General features: G+C 42.9%; 1 protein-coding gene across 1 annotated transcript in view; it reads right to left on the reverse strand.

Annotated features, from left to right (window-relative positions):
• CCDC171 (coiled-coil domain containing 171) overlaps nt 1–19,081 on the reverse strand; it is a 109,378-nt gene that overhangs the window by 61,414 nt on the left and 28,883 nt on the right. Inside the window, exons 5-10 of the mRNA XM_082275063.1 lie at nt 10,144–10,334; nt 9,707–9,853; nt 6,431–6,523; nt 4,720–4,880; nt 4,434–4,572; nt 1,608–1,710 (exon numbers count right to left, since the gene is read on the reverse strand). Of these exons, the coding sequence (XP_082131189.1) occupies nt 1,608–1,710; nt 4,434–4,572; nt 4,720–4,880; nt 6,431–6,523; nt 9,707–9,853; nt 10,144–10,334 (834 nt within the window). The remainder of the gene's footprint in view (nt 1–1,607; nt 1,711–4,433; nt 4,573–4,719; nt 4,881–6,430; nt 6,524–9,706; nt 9,854–10,143; nt 10,335–19,081) is intronic.

Genomic DNA, 19,081 nt, shown 5'->3' on the forward strand with positions numbered 1-19,081 from the left:
AGATTCCCCTGAAAAATGGACAGGCGGATCTGAACGGTCCGCCTGTGTGACAGGGGCCTAACTGTTGCATTCACAAGAATCTAAATTCATATGGGTAATGGATTATTACAACTATAATCAATAAAACAGTTTAGGATACTCCATGAAATGTATATTATCTATGCTTGTTATTGTAAATGACCTAAGGTAGAGCCTTACTTGATTACATTTTGGCTAGAGCTCAACTACTTTTTTACTTTACTAATTAATAGTTCAATTTTAATAAATTCCTTTGCTTATTTAACCTGTACTTTTATAGATTTTTTTTTTTACTAGGTATACGAGTCCAATTGCAGTAACTTTATAAATCTGTGTTAAAAATGCTTTTGGTTATAGTTTCTTGTTATATGTGTATGCTTCTTGCGCAAAAATGCAGTGACTCTCTCTCATTCATTAGCATTCACTAAAGATAATTTTTTTCTTTAAAGTTATAGATATCAAATAATGTGAATAGTATCAAGTGAAAGAGGTAAAAAATAAAAACCTTGGATCTTTGTATACTATATATATATATATATATATATATATATATATAGCACCTCTAGTATCTACAAGTTATCAAATTAAACAAATTTGGGTCAACAGCTGTTTAAAGCAGAGCTCCACCCAAAAAGGGGAAGCTCAGCTTGTTTGCACCTTCCCCCCTCCACTGCCATATGTGGCACCTTTTTTTTTTTGGGGGGGGGGGGGGGGGGCGGATACCTGGTTTTGACTGGTACCTGCTCCCACTTCCTGGTAAGATCACCGTACAGCAATCTGCGTCATGTCCGGCCCCTCCTTCTTCCCCCGCTGCCTCCTGGGACCTGTGTGTGTCCCAGAAGGGGATGGCACTATTCAAAAATGCACAATGTGCCTCGCACATGCGCAGTTGGAAACCAGGCGTGAAGCTTGAAGGCTTCACTGCCGGTTTTCCTTACTTGCAATACCGACTCCTGCACCTGAAGCCAATTAACAAATCGGCCTGGGTTGTCGGCATTGAGGGATCCCCGGACAGCTAAGTGTCCTGGTATTAAAAGTTAGCAACTACAATATTTGTAGATGCTGACTTTTATTTTATTTATTTTTTTTTTCTACAGGCTGGAACTTTGCTTTAATTAGAACAAAAATATCTGCAAATGACAGAACAATCCAAAAACAAAATCTTTTTTCTATGTCAAAAAATGGAAAAAACAGAATGCCTTGTTAGGTACTACATAGGCTTTGTGAATATGTAATCTTATGGGCTAAGGCTTTGGCTCAGTCCCATGAAAACATCTGCTCCCTTTGCAGGTACACTGAAGAGACCTCTAATCTCGGCTGGAATCAAGGTACAGCCAGCGTGTCCTTTCCAAAAGGTCATCTTAAATAATACAAACTGTAAATCAACTTAAGAACAAGCAACAGAAGGTTCTCCTAGCCTGACCCTCAACCCGGCATCAAGGCCACAGCACTGCTGTGAAGACTCCAATCATATCATCAAAACAAGACAATGTAAGGAGGAGGCCTAAGGAGGCAGCTGCAGAATTCCCACTAAAAGGTCACTTCTAAACACTAACAGATGCATCTGTCATATTGCACCTTCAACTAACCTGACGCATGCAGGCTTGACACACTGCAATTGTCCACCAATCCTTGTAGTTCTTTCATAATATATCCATGAGCATCTTCTATAGAAAGCTGCTGTTTCTTAGTCTGTGAGATATTTAGAAACGTATTACAATTTATAGGCAATAAAAGGTACTGTATATTAGATAGAATCTTAAGCATCATATACATTTACAATAGAACACTAACATTATACACAAAATAAGGATTTTTGATTTTCCTTCAAAATCCTTTATTTGGAATACAATACAGGATGCAGGTTCCTTTAAATCTTAGCAATGGGTTATATGCAGCCACCTACAGGTGACTGGACACTGGCAAACAGAATTATGTAACAGCCCATAAAAACCCCTCCCAATCCCAGCAAACCTCAGTTTTGTAGCAAGCCATAAGAGAAAAATGTCAGAACAGGGAGAGGGGTTCTGATCCTGTACTGGTACAGGGCCAACCCCTTTGTGCTGGTTCAGGTCCATGTACCTGAATCAGAAGTACCTGATTTACCCCTGATTTATCATGGCCCTGTGCACAGTGGACTATCCTGCACACCTTTCCCCTTTTCCCTGTGCCTAAAATCTGCCATATAGGTAAGGGAATCCTTTGAGGGGTACTTGCAACCTGTGCCACGGAACACAGTGCAGTCACCCTGTGTCTTATGACTGAAAGCTTTTGGATAACCCGGTTAAGGTGTACACAGAGACATGGGCCTCAATGGAGCAGAGATGTGTCTAAAACAGTAGAATGCTTGCTCTGTAGCAGAGCATGTGCTCTAAATAACAACTGGGCTAAGATACTGCAACAAGATACCGTCTCAAGGGGCAGGAATTTGCACACAGTGTGGGTTACAGCCCGTCTGACTTGTTCTCAGAGGATGTAACACAATTACCACAGCGGCTGGAGCAGAAAAAGCATTGCACAGTCATTCATGGCCATGACACATCTGCAGTGTCACAGCTGCCCAATAGCCCAAGCACTTATGCTGTCCACCCTATTGTGGCTGGAGGCAGAGGTTCCAGGAATTACACCTAGAAATAGAGCAGGGGAGCTATTGGGAGATATGGAACCCCACAAGAATTAGCATAGCCTTCAGGAACTAGATGACATCAGTGCAGATTGGCACTGTCCTGGACCTGTAGGGCCCCCTACGGTTAACTGCACCTAGCTGTAATGCTACACTAAGGGTGAGTGCCAACTGCAGGGTCTAGGGCCAGAAGCAACATTAATCCCTTCGCGCCTAAGGGTAAAACAAATCTAAATGCTTAAGCCCAATTTTGTGCCTTTGACATGACTTAAAAACTGTAAATATCATCACAACTACTTTGTGAATCCAGGAGGATTATACCTTGTTTTTTCAGGACACATTGGGCTTTAATTTGGTGGTAAATGGTAAAAGATAGCTCCTGTTTTTTTTTTTTTAATCGAAAGAAAACTGCCTAAAATAGCAAAAAAAAAAATATATATATATATATATAAATATATATATATATATATATATATATATATATATATATATATATATATAACTTTGAACTTTCATATATCTTTTTTTTTTTCAAATTTAGCAATAAAATTCCTTGCTATCACCATAACCTACCACCAAAGAATATCCCGAAACAATTCTTATGTTCCCAACGATCACAATGATACCACCTATGTGTATGTTAGGTGTTGTATGTACCCGTAGTACAGCCCAAAAACAATAGTACACATTTTGCTTTTTTTTTTTATCCTCCCTCCTCCCTTAAAACACACTGACACTAACGGACAGTGATGCTAATCAAAAAAATGCATTTACACACACTTTTTTTCTGTGCAAGGATAGAGAGTGATACAATGTATCTCTTGCGGGCGGGCCACTCCCAGTACAAAGGGAGATATGCGGCCCCACAGCACAAAGCCCAGTGCAAAGGGGGTCGCAAATTTGTGTGAAGTCAGCATGAAGGGGTTAAAGTACAACTAAAGGCAAAACTTATTTTCTTTAGTTTAGGACAAAGTGGAGATAGATTAGAACACCTGTCAGTTTTTATTGCTATCTGTGCCCCCATTAGAGAGATTCACCCTCTCCATTTGTCCTGTTTACCATTATCATTGAAAGTTAAAGTAAAAGAAAATCCCAAATTTTGGGTTGTCCCCAGAAAAGTAATGGAGGGGAAATCTTCCAATGGGGACACTGGATCTGGTGACCTAGGGATCCCCATTGGAAGATTTCCTTAATTTGCAGGGATTTCATCTCACTTCCTGTTTTGGCTATGGGAAAGGAAGTGAAGAGAAATCTCCCCAGTGGGATACAGATGGCAATAAATAAACTGGCAGGAGCTATAGCCCTCTATTACTCCAAAATGAAAAAAAAAAAAAACGTGCCTATAGTGCTACTTTAAAGGCAGGCCCCACATCTTTGTGAAGCAGGGTACAGGCACAGTTTCCAAGTCTAGGAAGTCTAGGTCAAGAGGCACCAATCCAAAAGCTGCAGGGGGGTAGCTACAGTGGCTGTGGCACAGCTTGTTGAGAAAGATTTATTAGTGTGAAGATAAGCAAGGAATCTTCCTAATTTTCCCAGTAGAATCAGACATCATCAGCCAGAAACCTGCTTTCAGTAGACAGAGGTCATCCTTCAGCTTAGGACACTAGCAAAAAAAAAAAAAAAAAAAAAATTGAGGTTTGCTGCGAGTGGGAGCACGTTAAATGTGTTGTCCCACAATTCAGTTTTCCATTGCCTAATCTGAAGGAGGCTGCATATAGCCTGTACTGTGTCCTGTACTGTACAATTAAGAAAAGGGGTCTATTCTGTGCATAGAGATTATTATAATCCTTACCATAGCAAGGTTTTGCTCCATTAAAGCAAAGTTGTCTTCATAGTTACTTATTTTTGCAGAAAGATCTGTAATTAGCTTGTTTTTCTTCTCAACCTCAGTTTTAAACTCATTTATCATGAACGAATATTCTTTTTCCAATCTAAACCAAGAATAAAACAAGTATTTCTATTACAAATGGAAAATACTCAATAGCATTCAAATGTCAATATTCAAAGAGGCCTACTGTGAAATAACCATAAGACAAAACCCTCACACATCAGACCAAATACTGTATTTTGACACTTACTTCTTAAGCTTGTCTGTCAGATCTTCAGCAATGGACTTCTCTCTATTATAAGCCATTTCCACTTCTTTGATTTTCTTTTTTACAAGCTCCAGCTCTGTAGCAGTTTGTGCTTGGCTGGCCTTTTCCACTTCTAAAGACCCCTCAAGATCTCGAATCCGCAACTAATAGAAAAACAAATATTGTAAAGGCAGCCTTGCTTATCACCAATACACTCCCAAAATGATGTCAGATTTAATAATAATTAAAATATTGGTTATCGCTGTGGAAATACAAATGTGTATGGATTTTTTTAGCATGATGTTCGGAATCTTGTGGTCCCATTAATTTTAAATAGCACCATATTCCTTTTAAAATATCACCCCAGCACAACTGTGTTACCAACATTGTAGCATATGCAATTTTTGGGCTGTCTTGACATAACGCACATTAACCTGCAGGCACTTTCTGCAGCATGTCAGAAAGTGGGTTAGTCTTCAGAATGACACAGATTATAAAAGGTAATATATTTTATGCACTCTAATAGTCATGTCAAAGTATTTTAAAAAAAGGTCTTATGTTGGAATAGAGGAATAAATAGTTATTTCCCAAAGTTTGGTGACAATACAAAGCCATGAAGGGAAATAACCTCACAAAAGAATATAGCAAACTTACAGGAAGACCTCAATAAAATTTAGGGGTGGACAACTACATGACAAATGAGGTTTAATATTAATAAGTATAAAGTAATGCACTTGGAGATTAAAAATATGAATGCAGGTTACACTCTAGAGGGAGAACCTCTGGGTAGCTGGGAAGCTGCAGCAAGCAAAGCTATCAGACTATAAGCATGAACCAAAAGGGTATTTACTCCAGAGATAAGACTATAATTCTTCCACTGTAAAGAAATCTGGTGCAGACACATCTTGAGTATGCCATCCAGTTTTGGTCTATAGTTGTCAGGAAGAATGTCCTGGAACTGGACAGAGTCCAGAGAAGGGCAAGGAATCTGATAAAAGGTACTGGAGGACCTCAGTTATGAAGGACTACATAAATAAAACTTATTCTCCCTGGAGAAAAGACACTTACAAGATTTGATTTCAATATACAGTAGGCTCCCAACTTACGAACGAGTTCCGTTCCGGGAACCTGTTCGTAAGTCCAACTTGTTAAGAAGTCCAATAAAAATCAGCGCTTGCAGACAAAGTCCCCCTGTCAGAACACAAAGGCACAGCGGGGGGAGGTTGCTGCACCAACATTTAGCCTGTTGGGGTGAATGTAATAAAAAAGTGTGTAACCAGCTTTACAGGATTGACATGCAAACACGTTCTCATCTTTGAAAGTTTGCAAGTTAAATGTTCGTATGTAGGGCACTTACTGTAAAAATATCGAAATGGTGATTCTAGCATAGGGAGAAACTATTCAGTCTCAAGTCTTAAGACACATGGTCACTCAATGAAGTTGGCCGAGAAGCAGTTTAACCATAAAGTACACAGGGGGTTCTTTAAATGTTAGAGCAGTAAAGATGTGGAACCTTCCACAAATGATAGTGTCAAAGGGGAGAGTACATAATTGAGAAAAACTCTTAGAAGGGCATCTTAGCAAACAAAATATACAGGGATACGGGAAATGGTAGAAACATAAATACATACACACTTATACACCGACACCCATACAGGAGGAACTGGATGGACTTACGTCTTTATTCAACCTTACCAACTATGTAACTAGGTACCTGGATAACTTCAGAATTAAACTTGGACTCAAAGTGCGCTGCTCTTTCTGCCTCTATGTTCTCTATCAATTTTTTCACTCTCTGACTTGCTGCCTGTAAAAGACAAAAGTTGCAATACTGTCAGTGATGAAAACCGTATAAAGTGCAGACTGTAGTACATACATGTTTCATGCATAGAAACAATATTGTCAAATCATATGGTTTATTCCTAGCTTCACTGAAGGGAAAATATATTTGATACAAATAAATTAGGAGTGGACAGTTTAGGATTACCCTTAGCTGCGACTGACAGATTTGATGGAATAAATAAAAACTCTCATAAAATTGTATAAAGTTTATTGAATCCCAGAGGGGACGAAGTGCATAAAGTGCTTGATCATGTTCAGTTTAGAGTGGTTTTATTGAGGATTAAAAGACCCTCTTTGCTGGCCGTAGCTCCATTTTTCAAGCCCACATTATGGGTTTTCTTATGGGGCGAGGTATAACCAGCACTGATCCCCCACTTTCTCGCTCTGCTCACTGTTCTTTTAACATTATGAACACAGTGCTCATTGTTCATTCATATCAAAAGATTACTAAGTTCTTTGTCTCTCTGTGATCTATCTGCCGGTGCCTGTACACCTAAACAGCCCCAGCTGATGTATTACACAAACCTGCAGTGCTGTGTTATCTTTCGCTTTTATGAATGAACCATAAGAGAGCTGTCAGGACCAGTGCAGTGCTAATTACTCATGAACAAAAATAAAAGATCTCACAGTGCTGCGGGACTGTGTAATCCACTGGCTGGGGCTGTATGTTTACAAGCAAAAGACAGGCACAGCACCCAGGTTGTGTGACATTTTTGTTAATAGCAGTACTGGTATCCACAACAGCCCCTGCTACCAAAGACCAGTGCTGTGACTCACAAATCTGTCTTGCTAGCAGTGTTGTTGGACAGCAAGTGGAAAACGGTCAGACAACCCTGATTGTCAAGGGCAGGAGGGATTACAATGGGACCAAGAATTACATGCACTCGGTCCCCCATAGGCATAAATAAAGTTACAAAAGCATAATGAGAGGTCTTTAAAGATCTTTCATAGGAACAGCTTTAGGCTTCTTTCACACTTGTGCGACGTGACCTGCGAGTTGGAACTGCAAAGTCGCATGACAAGTCGTACTCCATGATTTTCAATGAGTACAGGTCATATCTGTGCGACTTCAAAGTAGTCTCTGCACTACTTTGGTCCAACTTTGATACGTTCTGAGGTTCATAGACCTCAAGATTACACAGGCATTACTTAAAGTCCAGTCAAAAGCGCGGCAAAATCGTGCAACTTTTTAGGTCGCACAAGTGTGAAAGGGGCCTAAGTGCTTTTACTTCTGCAATGCATACTGGCACATTATGCTTTTACCTTGCAAGGGGAATCTTTTTTTTTTTTTTTTAAGTATACTACTGCTTTAACTGGAGTAATAAAGTGACATTCATTACATCAGATAATAAAAAGCAATAATCACTGACTCAAAACACTGTATTAGTACTGTTGAAATATTTTCTGTTACTTTGAAAAGGTGTGCAAATCCTTGGGGGTCAAGGTGGGGTGATACATCAGCTTCCTGCTGATTGCAAAAGTGAAAGAACAAATTCTTGAGCATGTTCCAAGGAAGGAGTTGGCCACTGGCATTATCTATACAGTCTCCCACTCAGTTGCTTGATTACATTATATGAGATCGGTTCTAGAACAGTAATCAAGTACCTGATCAGCACAGCTAAAGTGTGCACCATGCAGTGGGTAGCAGGCAGGAGCGCGCTAGTCTAAAGAGTGATCAGGGATGTATTCTTTCAGGCTGGGTTCACACTATCTGCAGCATTGGCTTGCAGCAGGAGTCCGGTGCGTCCTCGTTCACTATTTCAGGTCCGAATCTTTGCCTGAATTCGGACCTGAAACAAAGCCAAAGACGCACAGAACCCTGCTCTCAGTGCATCTGAATGTAGCACTACACATAGAGATATTGAAAAGGCAAAATTTATTGTAGACACAGACATAAAGGTAATGAATGCAGATATGGTTCTCTGGAATGATTATAAGATATTTATGGAGAATAAATGTCCACAGAATTTTAAAGAAACAGGGTGAAACAATTCAGAAACCTGAAACATAGATAGAAGTATTTCTTTGTTTTTTTGTTTTTACTTTGGTTACACTTCACATCAGGTCATCCCTTTGATCTTCATATGAATGAAATGGATAAATACAAAAGTAACAAAAATGTTACATTGCCTCTCTAAGGCTCCATTCACACTTGTTCGATTTGTCATGCAACTTTGGACATCAAAGTCACATGACAAAACTGCACACCATTCTTTTTAACGGCACCCGTTCAAATTGCCGCAACTTAAAAGGTGCCCACAACTACTTTGGTGGGACTTTTGATGCAAGTTCGATCCATAGAATGTAAAGTCGAATCAAAATCATACCAAAAGCAGCATCAAAGTCGCGCAATTTCCAGTGTGACTTTGGAGACGCTAATGTGAAAGGAGTATGAACCATGCTTTGAACTGTGTTTACAAACACTGTTCAGGTGCTCCATAAATTACAGCAGCCACTACAGTCAATGCTATATTCCTTAGAAAGTCCTGGCTGCCATTTTCACAGAAAGGGTGTTAGGGGGTGCAGCAACAGTGAACAAGGCATACTACGTACACACTGTGTACTTTTGATGAAGTTTATTTGGGTGTACATGGCACAACCGGATTTGAGACTGGTTAATGTTACAGCAGTGTTACACTGGGGATAGACCATATCTTTGTGCCTACCAAAGGGTAAAAGGGAAAAAACTCCAGCATCTTTGGAATAACAAAATGGGCAACCAATGGAGGAAGTAAATAATCTGCGTTATTGGTGCATGATATTCTTAATTAGTATTTTGGCTGCTGTAACAATAACTATGATAAGCAGTGCACATCTTTATTTGGGAGGTCTATGTGCTGCCAAGAGTTTTATACCTGCGGCAGCCTGCAATTCCAATAGCATAGTGGAGGAACTGCAGGCTGTTACAATTATGTATGTATTATTAGAGCCTCTGGGTGCCTGTAATTTATACCGGCTAGTTGTTTTTTTTTTAATATGACATTTTAAAGAAAAAGTCAGTAACAAGCAAAATAAAAGCCAACTATTATGTTTAATAAATTAAATTGCCTTAAAGACCCACTTATGCCTCTCATTTGAACCTCAAATTTTTGAACCATGGTTAATTCATCTGGCACAATGACAATCTACATTACGTTGCACCATTTACCTCAAGCTCATTTCTCAGTCTCTCTTCTCTTTCACGGCTCGATTCAAGCTCACTTTTATGTTGCCTCACAGTATCCATATGTGTATTGTTTTTTAAGTTCAATTGATGCAAGTTTTGTTGTAGCTCTTGAATGGTCTCATTTTGTTTCTAGATGAGAGCACATAAAATTGACAGGATTAAATATGCTTTTTTCTTTCTTACAGGCAAACACTGAAAAAAAAAAAAGGCTTTAAGCTCAGGCTCCAGACAGATCACCCAAACAGACATACAGGGATTGATGTACTAAAACTGGAGAGTGCAAAATCTGGTGCAGCTCTGCATATAAACCAATCCATTTCCAGGTTTTTCTGTCAAAGCTTAACTGAACAAGCGGAAGATAGAAGCTGATTGGCTACCATTGACACTCTCCAGTTTTAGTAAATCAATCCCATACTTACCTGAATAACAGATTCCAGCTTACTCTTGTCCAGCATTTGTGACTCTAGATCTTGCCTGTAGTTTTCAATGGCTTGGTTTTGAGTTTGCAAATCCATTTCAAGAGTTTTTCGTGTATCCTGCCACCTGAATTCTGTGGTCTGGAAATGCCCCTGTAAAGTTTGCATTTTTCTGTGTAGTTCTTCGATTTGTTCTGTAGAGGGATAATTAAATAAGAATCAATTTTTGCAATCATTTTCAGAGAACAGGGTCTGCAATTAATAGGGAACACGTGGTGAACAGGGGTCAGCCAAAGGGATACAAATGAAACTTTACAAGCAATAGTATGTCAATTAATTTGACCCCCCCTCCCCTCCAACGTGTGGGAGCAAATCAATAGAGTGGCGCAGATAAAGTCTAAATTGAGAAAAAAAGAGCAAATACTGCTCCTAAAGCCCATCTGTTAATAAGGCGGAATCTGTCCTGTTTTCTCTGCATCAGACAAAGCATAAAGAGCAGGAGAGCTCAGGCTAAGGATCCCTCTGCCTGCCCCCGCTTATTTGAAAGGGAGGAGGAAAGCTTTACCCTGCGTTTGCCGAGGTTAATAGCTGGACAAATAGGCAGGGGGGGAAAACAAAAAAAAGCTTTCCGTCCCTATATGCAGGCTCTGCCCATGTAGTGTGTACACTGTACAGGCAGGGAGAGGCATGAGAGACATCTCCTAGGTTACCAGCAGTTCCTCTCTTGTACGCCAGAGGTCCGATCTGATGGGGGTTTGCCGCAGTTTTCTATATAAATCCCTTTTGATATTTAAGAGCAAAGCTCTTTTTAGTTTTCATTTCACTCTAAACTAGGAACTGGCACAGAAGAGACACAGACTTAAAAACGGTCTCTTTCCTTTGTTAATGCGGTGAACGCTACTCACATCAGTTTCCTGTACCACTATAATGGCACAGGAAGCTTTATTAAATTCATTTGATGCAATGTAGAAGAAGTATAGCAGGATCCTTTTTTAAATCTCACCTCTGAAAATTCTGTGGAAGTGTTATTAAAATAAACCTGGGCAAATCAAACTGGGTGTCATAAAAAAAAAAAAAGAAGGATGAAGAACTAGCTATATTTCTTAGAAGTAACAGAGAAAAAATTCAGATAACCAGCCAAACTGTGCTATCTATCATGGTTGAATGAATGTCAGGACTGGACAGGAATACAAAATCCTTGGCAGGCCAGGATGGCCTTCAGAATCTAGAGCCAGAGTACCAAATTTGAGGAGACCCCAAGGGGGCAAGGGAAGGTCAGCAAATCTGTTCCTCTGCTCTAAGAGGGAGAGGTCTACCATGGTGGTGGAAAGATCTTTTTTGAAGAATTTAAAACATTCTGACATTTTTTTACAGAAGAATGTCAAAACCATGTTAGGGTGAAGGGTAGAGTCCACCAGTGAAAGCTGGGTGTTAAGGGGGATTTCAACTGCTCCTCAGTAGAATCCCTACAGGTAAGCACATCCTCTACTGGCCAGTAACTTTACTGTTAAGGTGGGTCACTGGCCAATCTACAGTAGGGTCAAGGAACCTTCAGGGTGCTTCCCGACCACATAGCGGTAAAATTGCAATTAGCTGGTATAGTGAAAATGTCTTCACAACTACAGGGCTTTGAAAGACCCAAGGCTGGAGAAAACAGGTTGATTCTCCAGCTGCAGAATAGTATGTATTGCACCAATAAGGGCCGAAACAGTCTCTTGCACATCTGACGTAATGAAGGAGACTGGGGTTTCTGAAAATAAATCTCAACAGAGAAAAACTGCGGGGATTGTGTTTGAATCAGTAGATCACTGACCAGGGAACTAGCCTTGTTAACGGCAGCAGGCAGAAGAAAAACACAGTGGCTTAATTCATTGAGCTATAATGCATTTATTATTTGCCATAATAATTAGATTTTTGTCTTACCATACCATAAAATCCTTTTCTCTGATGTTCATTGACGTACACCGCTCCAGAATCTTTTTGACAATTGGGTTTTGCTGCCCCCTACAGGAATAGGACATTAGGCAGGAAAAAGCTTTATCACGCCTATGGGGCAGTCCCAGATATACTCCCACTTCCTGATATAGGCACTCAATAGAGGGGCGGGTGATGTGTCCCTCAATGAACATCCGAGAAAAGGATTTTACGGTAAGACAAAAATCCTATTGTCTCTTTCATTCATTGACAGACACAGCTCCAGAATCTTCTTGACCATTGGGACGTCCCAAAGTAGTATCAAACATGAGGGGTGGGAAAAAAACAGCAGAAAAAAAAAAATTCCCAAAGGCTAAACCTAGCCGACAAGGTAACATGGTGCTCAACCAGGAACAACTGGAGCTCACCTGGAACATACACCCTCAAAGAGGACTAGTCCTCTTAAACAGCAGCCTGCAAAACCTTGCAGCCAAAAGCAGCATCCGCAGATGCCAGCACATCTACTAGTAAAATTTAAAGTGTGCACAGACGACCAAGTGGCCACCTTGCAAACCTGCATCAATGACGACTGATGATGGAAGGCCCAAGAAGCACTAAGCGCCCACGTAGAATACACCTTAAACAGGGAAAGGAAGAACCTGACCCTTGACTGAGTAGGTCTGTACCACCGTCTGTCCAATCTATCTGGAAATGGTCATGGCAGACGCTGCCAACCCCTTGAGGAGGTCCATCCGCAAGGACAACAGGGAGACTGATTTCCCAAACTACTCGATTGCCACCAGTTACACCCTGATCGCCCGAACCACATCCAGAGAATGCAAGGCAATCTCCTTAGGATGCTCAGGTTTAGGACACAGGGAAGGCAACACAATGTCTTCATTCAGTGGAAACCAGAGACCACCTTACAAAGGAACAACTGACAAGGGCTCTCTATGAACCACCAAGGGGAACGACAAGACAAAGCTGCTAGCCCCGACACCCAACATGCAGAAGAAATAGCCACCAAGAAGGCTACCTTCTAGGACAATGTAAGCAGAGGAATCGTGCAAATATTTTTTAATGGTGGTTACTGAAGAAACAACAGCACCAAGTTTAGATCACACGGGGCAACGGAGACCACACTAGGGAAGCCAAGTGGCGAACCCCGGGAACAACAGTGCGAACAAAAGAATACGTAGCCAAATTGGCATTGAAAGAAAACCGCCTAGGCCGAAACCTGGCCCTTGATGGTACCCAAGGCCAGACGCTGCTCAACACCTTGTTGAAGGAAGGCAAAACTCAGTTCCACCGAAAAGAGCGGGGGTGATCCCCAAGAGATTCAAACCAAGCAAAATACGCTCTTCAAAAAGGCATTGGAAAATCTTCCTAGAAGTAGATTTGCTAGCTTTCAGCAGCGTGGGAATCACCGATTCAGACAACCCTCTATCCTTCAGCACCTGGCTTTTGACAGCCAAGCCGTTAAGGCCAGTGACTGTAAAGCAAGATGGAAGATTGGCCCTTGGGCCAACAGATCTCCTCTGAGAGGAAGTATCCAAGGAGCAATGGCACCAACCGTATCAAATCTGCGTACCAAGACCTGCGAGGCCAGTCTGGAGCCACTAGGATGGCCTGAATCCCTTCTGCCTCGATCCTACGCAGGAGTCTTGGCAGAAGGTCTAGAGGAGGAAAAGCATATATCAGGACGATACTGGCCCCTAGGAGCCACCAGTGCATCTGAGGCGTCGGCCAGAGAATCCAGAGACCGTGCCACAAACCCAAGCACCTCACTGTTGAGACGAGAGGCCAACAGGACCACCTCAGGGAGTTCCCCACCGGAGACAAAACTTAGAAAATACCTCCGGAGGAAATGTCCAGTATATAGATCGGTAGTCTGGATTCTTCCAGAGTCCAGACCCCCTGAGCACAATCTGTGCCAAAAACACCACCCCAACCAGACAGACTGGCATCCGTGGAGACCACCCTCCAGTAAAGGGGCGGAAAGATCTATCCTGTCAAAGCTCTGGGGAGCAAAGCCCCCAAAACAGGGACCCTCTCATACCCCGGCTCAACAGGATCAGAATGTCTAGAGACTGTGGATTTTTGTCCCACGTGACAAGAATCTCTCTTTTTTGCAGAGGTCTCGTGTGGAACTGAGCAAACGGAGTCGCCTCGAAGATAGACACCATCAGACCCAGCACCCACATGCATGTCCTGAGAGATAATTGACTGCTTGTCAACAGGAGATGAATGCTTGTCAACAGGAGATGAATGGCATCCTGCAGCTTTGGAGCTTGTCCCAAGGTAGGAACACCCTGGCTGAGGCCGAGTCCAGAGCAGCCCCAGATAGTCGGTGGATGGAACCAGAGCCGATTTATGGAAATTTTAATTTCCAACTGAACTCCTGCAGAGTCCGCACAGTAATCTCTCGGTTGTCCATCAGAACAGTTGGAGACTCTGCTCGCAGATCATCCAGGTACTCCAGTACCTCAATCCCCCACTGGCGCAACAACGCCAACACCGAGGCCAACACTTGTGAAGACCCGAGGAGCTGAGGCGAGACCAAAGGTTAATGCCACTGTTAATGCTTCTCGCCCACGGCAAAGCGGAGGAAGCGCGAATGACTGACATATCAGAATAGGAAGGTAAACGTCCTTGATATCGATAGAGGCACATGATCCCCTTGATGTAGGGATGTCACTACATCAAGGGGATGTACCAAATGGACTCCATTCGGAGCATCTCTACCCGCACAAAGCGGTTCAAAGCTTAGAGGTCCAAGATTGGACATACCGTGCCTTCCTTACTAGGAACTGTAAACAGGTTTTAATAAAACCTATAAAAAAAAAAAAAGTCCAATTCTGAAACCGGAACAATCACTTCATGTAGTAGCAAGTCTTGCACCGCCCCGAGGAGACCTCGCAGGCAGTCCGGGGATAAACGTAGGTTGGAAGGAAGAACCTCTCTGGAGGATAAGACCAAAACTTGATCTTGTAGCCGGACCGAGGCAGCTCGTGGACCCACCTGACTTAAATCAGGGAGGTCCACGGGGTCCGGAAAGAAGCAAAGACGTCCCCCCCACCCTAGGTACGGGTGAGAGAGCCCCTTCAGACAGAAGAGGGCTTGTCTGCAGGTCTGGAAAGACCTTCTCTCGACATACCAGGCCAGGTCCTCTTGGAAACTCCGGAGGAGGTCCTAACAGACTTAGATCCTTTGATCTTGGGATCCTGAGGAACGAAAAGGCCACTTATGAGCCGAGAAAGAAAAGGCATACAACTGCGATGAGACCTTTCACCCCTGGCAGCCTGTGAAAAAAGAATACTCTTCCATCTGAAAGACCCTTAATGTTATCATCCAGGGAGGATCCGAACAGGCGATTCCCCACAAAGGTAGGATCAGATAAAGCCTTCTGTAAAGTCTGGTTCACAGACCAGCATTTCAGTCATATCATGCGCCGAAGGACCCCTGCTGTCACGGACAGCCTAGAGACTAAGGCTGGCCATACACTATACAATTTTCTTGTTCAACTTTCCTTTAGATTTACCAAAACCATGTAATATAGGGTCAAACCTAAACACTTTCAATTTGTATGCAGTCACGCAGGCCCTTGCACTACATAGTTTAAGGTAAATCTAAAGGAAATTGAATAAGAAAATTGTATAGTGTATGGCCAGCCTTAGGGAGCCGCTTCCAGGGAGGCATCAATGACAAACTGCAACCCCTGGACCAACTAGTCCGCCAGCTCCGCAAAGGCAGGGGGAAGCTGTTCCCTCTCCAGATCCTGACACAAATCTTTGATCACTCCGTCAGTCTGGGACACCAAGCTATGGTGAACAGGGATCAAGGACCGAACCAGTCACAGGAGCACGTGGCAGACCAAGTCTTGGCTCTCCTGTCAAAGGGATCTTTAAAGGCTCCTCCACCATGAATTAAAGTGGATTTCTTCTGCCCCGGGAACCTGAGAGTCCACCACAGGTGGGACATCCACATATTCAACAGAGACTCTCTAAGGGCATATCGAAACGCTTAGGCACTGCCATATTGCATTTAGGACCAACCCACTAACTCGCGACAATTTTGTCAAAGTAGGCAGGAAAAGGGAATCCCTTTGCCTCCTATGAGGTGCTGCGGGTACCTAAAGAGGACCAGTGCCTCCAACGCAGCGGCAGCTGCATCCTTCACTTTTTAAAAAGACCCGCACTGACGAAATAACTGTAGCCACCATGCCTTCACATGCGCAACTGCCGTATAAGAGGATTTCCTCCTATCAGAGCACTCGAAGTGCGCGGAGGCAGACCCAGCAGGGTCGCTACAGACCAAGCTCACCTCGAAACATATTGATCAAGGGAGGCTGCCGACTGCAACCCCGCAAGAGAACGCCGGCCAAGGTCCACAAATGGACCACCCATGAGACCCCGCAGAATAACAAAGGGGGGGGTCACTCTCGGAGCCCTCCATAGAGGACAAAATAGGACACAGCCCGCATGAAAGGGGGGCTGCCCGCTGTGACGCGGACGCGCAGGCAGGGTACCATCACCCACACAATAATGGCGGCAAAACTGTCACTAAAAATAAATCGCCCAACAGCGCCATCCTGATCAAGGGAGGTGCCAATTTGGCCATATGGCCCAGCAGGCCGCAAGCCACGGCCTAAATTGTTGTAGAGGCCCAGCCACAATAGCACGGATTTCCTGTCCGGTAGATGCCCAAAGGGAGAGTCTGTGGCTTCAGATAGACTCCCTGAGGCCGCCCCCCCCCCCCCAAACGGAGGAGCCCACCTCGGCTGCATGGCCTAGGAGACCACAAGCTGCAGGCTAAATTTTTGAGGGCACCCAGCCGTCAGAACGCAAGCCCAATCGGTCCGCTTAGTCAGCAGCCCGGTTAACAACTCGGTCAGCAACTAGCGCCGACGGGTAGGCTACAAAGCCGTGGCCTAAATTTTCAGCCGCCTCACTCAGCTCAGTCAGCTGCGAGTAGGCCGCAAAGCCATGGCCTACATTTTTGGCTGGATACGGCCTTGTGAGGCGCGTACCCGCAGATGGTAAAACTTCCGCTCCCCCAGCCCAACAACCGCCACAGGGAGCCAAAAGTTACATACATAGTTACATAGTAGGTGAGGTTGAATAAAGACAATAGTCCATCCAGTTCAACCTGTGTAGGTGCGTGTGGCCGTAATCATCTCACATAACCCTGAATTTTCTGATCCTTGAGATGTACGTCTAAAAGTCTTTTGAAAGCCACCATACTTACCACAGAAACCACCTCTTGTGGTAGAGAATTCCACAATCTTGTAGCTCTAACAGTAAAGAACCTCCCACGTTGCCTGAGGTTAAAACGCTTCTCCTCTAATCGCAATGTATGCCCTCGAGTCCTCATGCACTCCCTACGACTGAATAGCTTTTTTTCTATGCCGAGATCACCATTGAGAGATTTATAAATTGCCATCATGTCCCCTCTCAGGTGTCTCTTCTCCAGGGAGAATAAATCAAGCGATTGCAGACGCTCTTCATAATTAAGGTCCTCCAATCCCCTAATTAGCTTAGTTGCCCTTCTCTGGATCCTCTCCAGCTCCAACACATCCCTCCTGAGGACTGGCGACCAGAACTGGACAGAATACTCCAGATGTGGTCAGACCAGAGTTTTATAAAGTGGAAGGATTATAGTCTTATCTCTGGAATACATCCCTTTCTTTATGCATGCTAATATTCTGCTGGCTTTGGCAGCTGCCGCTTGACATTGCATGCTATTGCCTAGTCTATCATCTACCAACACTCCCAGATCTTTCTCCATTTTTGATTCCCCAAAAACTGATATCGAACTACTGATCCCGTCCTCAATGCTGTTTATGAATAAATTGAACAAGGTAGGACCCAGGACTGAGCCTTGGGGGACCCCGCTTACCACCTCAGACCAGTCTGAGTATGCGCTGTTTATTACCACCCTTTGGACACGCCATTTTAGCCAATTCCGTATCCAAAGCAAACCCTGCGGTCAATACCTGCAGACCTTATTTTATAAATTAGGCGCTTGTGGGGAACTGTATCAAACGCCTTGGCGAAATCCAGGTACACCACATCCACTGGTCTGCCCCTATCTAGCTCACAGCTCACCTCCTCGTAGAATGTTAAGAGATTGGTTTGACAAGAACGCCCATTTGTAAACCCGTGCTGATTACTGCTGATGATGTTGTTGTCTTTAGCAAACTCTACGATATAGTCCCTTTTCATCCCCTCCAGAAGTTTACATACTATCGATGTCAGACTGACAGGCCTATAATTACCCGGGACATGCCTCTGCCCTTTTTTGAATATCGGTATCACGTTAGCTTTCCTCCAATCCCCTGGTACATTTCCTGTCATAATACTGTCAGCAAAGATCAGGAACAGTGGTCTAGATATAATCTGAGTTCTTTGAGTACTCTCGGATGTACGCCATCCAGGCCTGGTGATTTGTTTGTATTAATTTTATCCGGCCTTTCCCTGATGTTAGCCATAGCGGCAAGTCCTGTGTAATACTACTGACCATACAGTTATGGTCAGTGTACCCCTCCTTTTCCTGAGTAAAGACTGATGAGAAAAAGGCGTTCAGCACGGTTGCCTTTTCAGTGTCCTCTGTAACCATCCCCCCATCTTCATTAATTATGTGTGCAATATGCTCTGCCCTAGCTTTTTTGCTGTTGATATATTTAAAGAATTTCTTTGGCTTCTTTTTATTATCCTCCGCTATTTGTCTCTCAAAGTTGATTTTAGCCATTTTGATTTCGTATTTACTTTTCTTATTTGCCTCCTTGTATTGCTCGAAAGCCGATACTGTGCCCTCTGATTTATATTTCTTGAAGGCCATTTTTTTTCCCCTAATAAGCTTTTTTAACGTTACGGTTTAGCCAGCCAGGTTTGGCCTTGTCTCTTATAAATGTATTTCCTATATATATATATATATATATATATATATATATATATATATATATATATATATATATATATATATATATATATATATATATATATATATATGGATTTGAAATGAAACA

This window comes from Pelophylax lessonae (assembly GCF_965119305.1).
Source record: "Pelophylax lessonae genome assembly, chromosome: 1".
Lineage (NCBI taxonomy): Eukaryota > Metazoa > Chordata > Amphibia > Anura > Ranidae > Pelophylax > Pelophylax lessonae.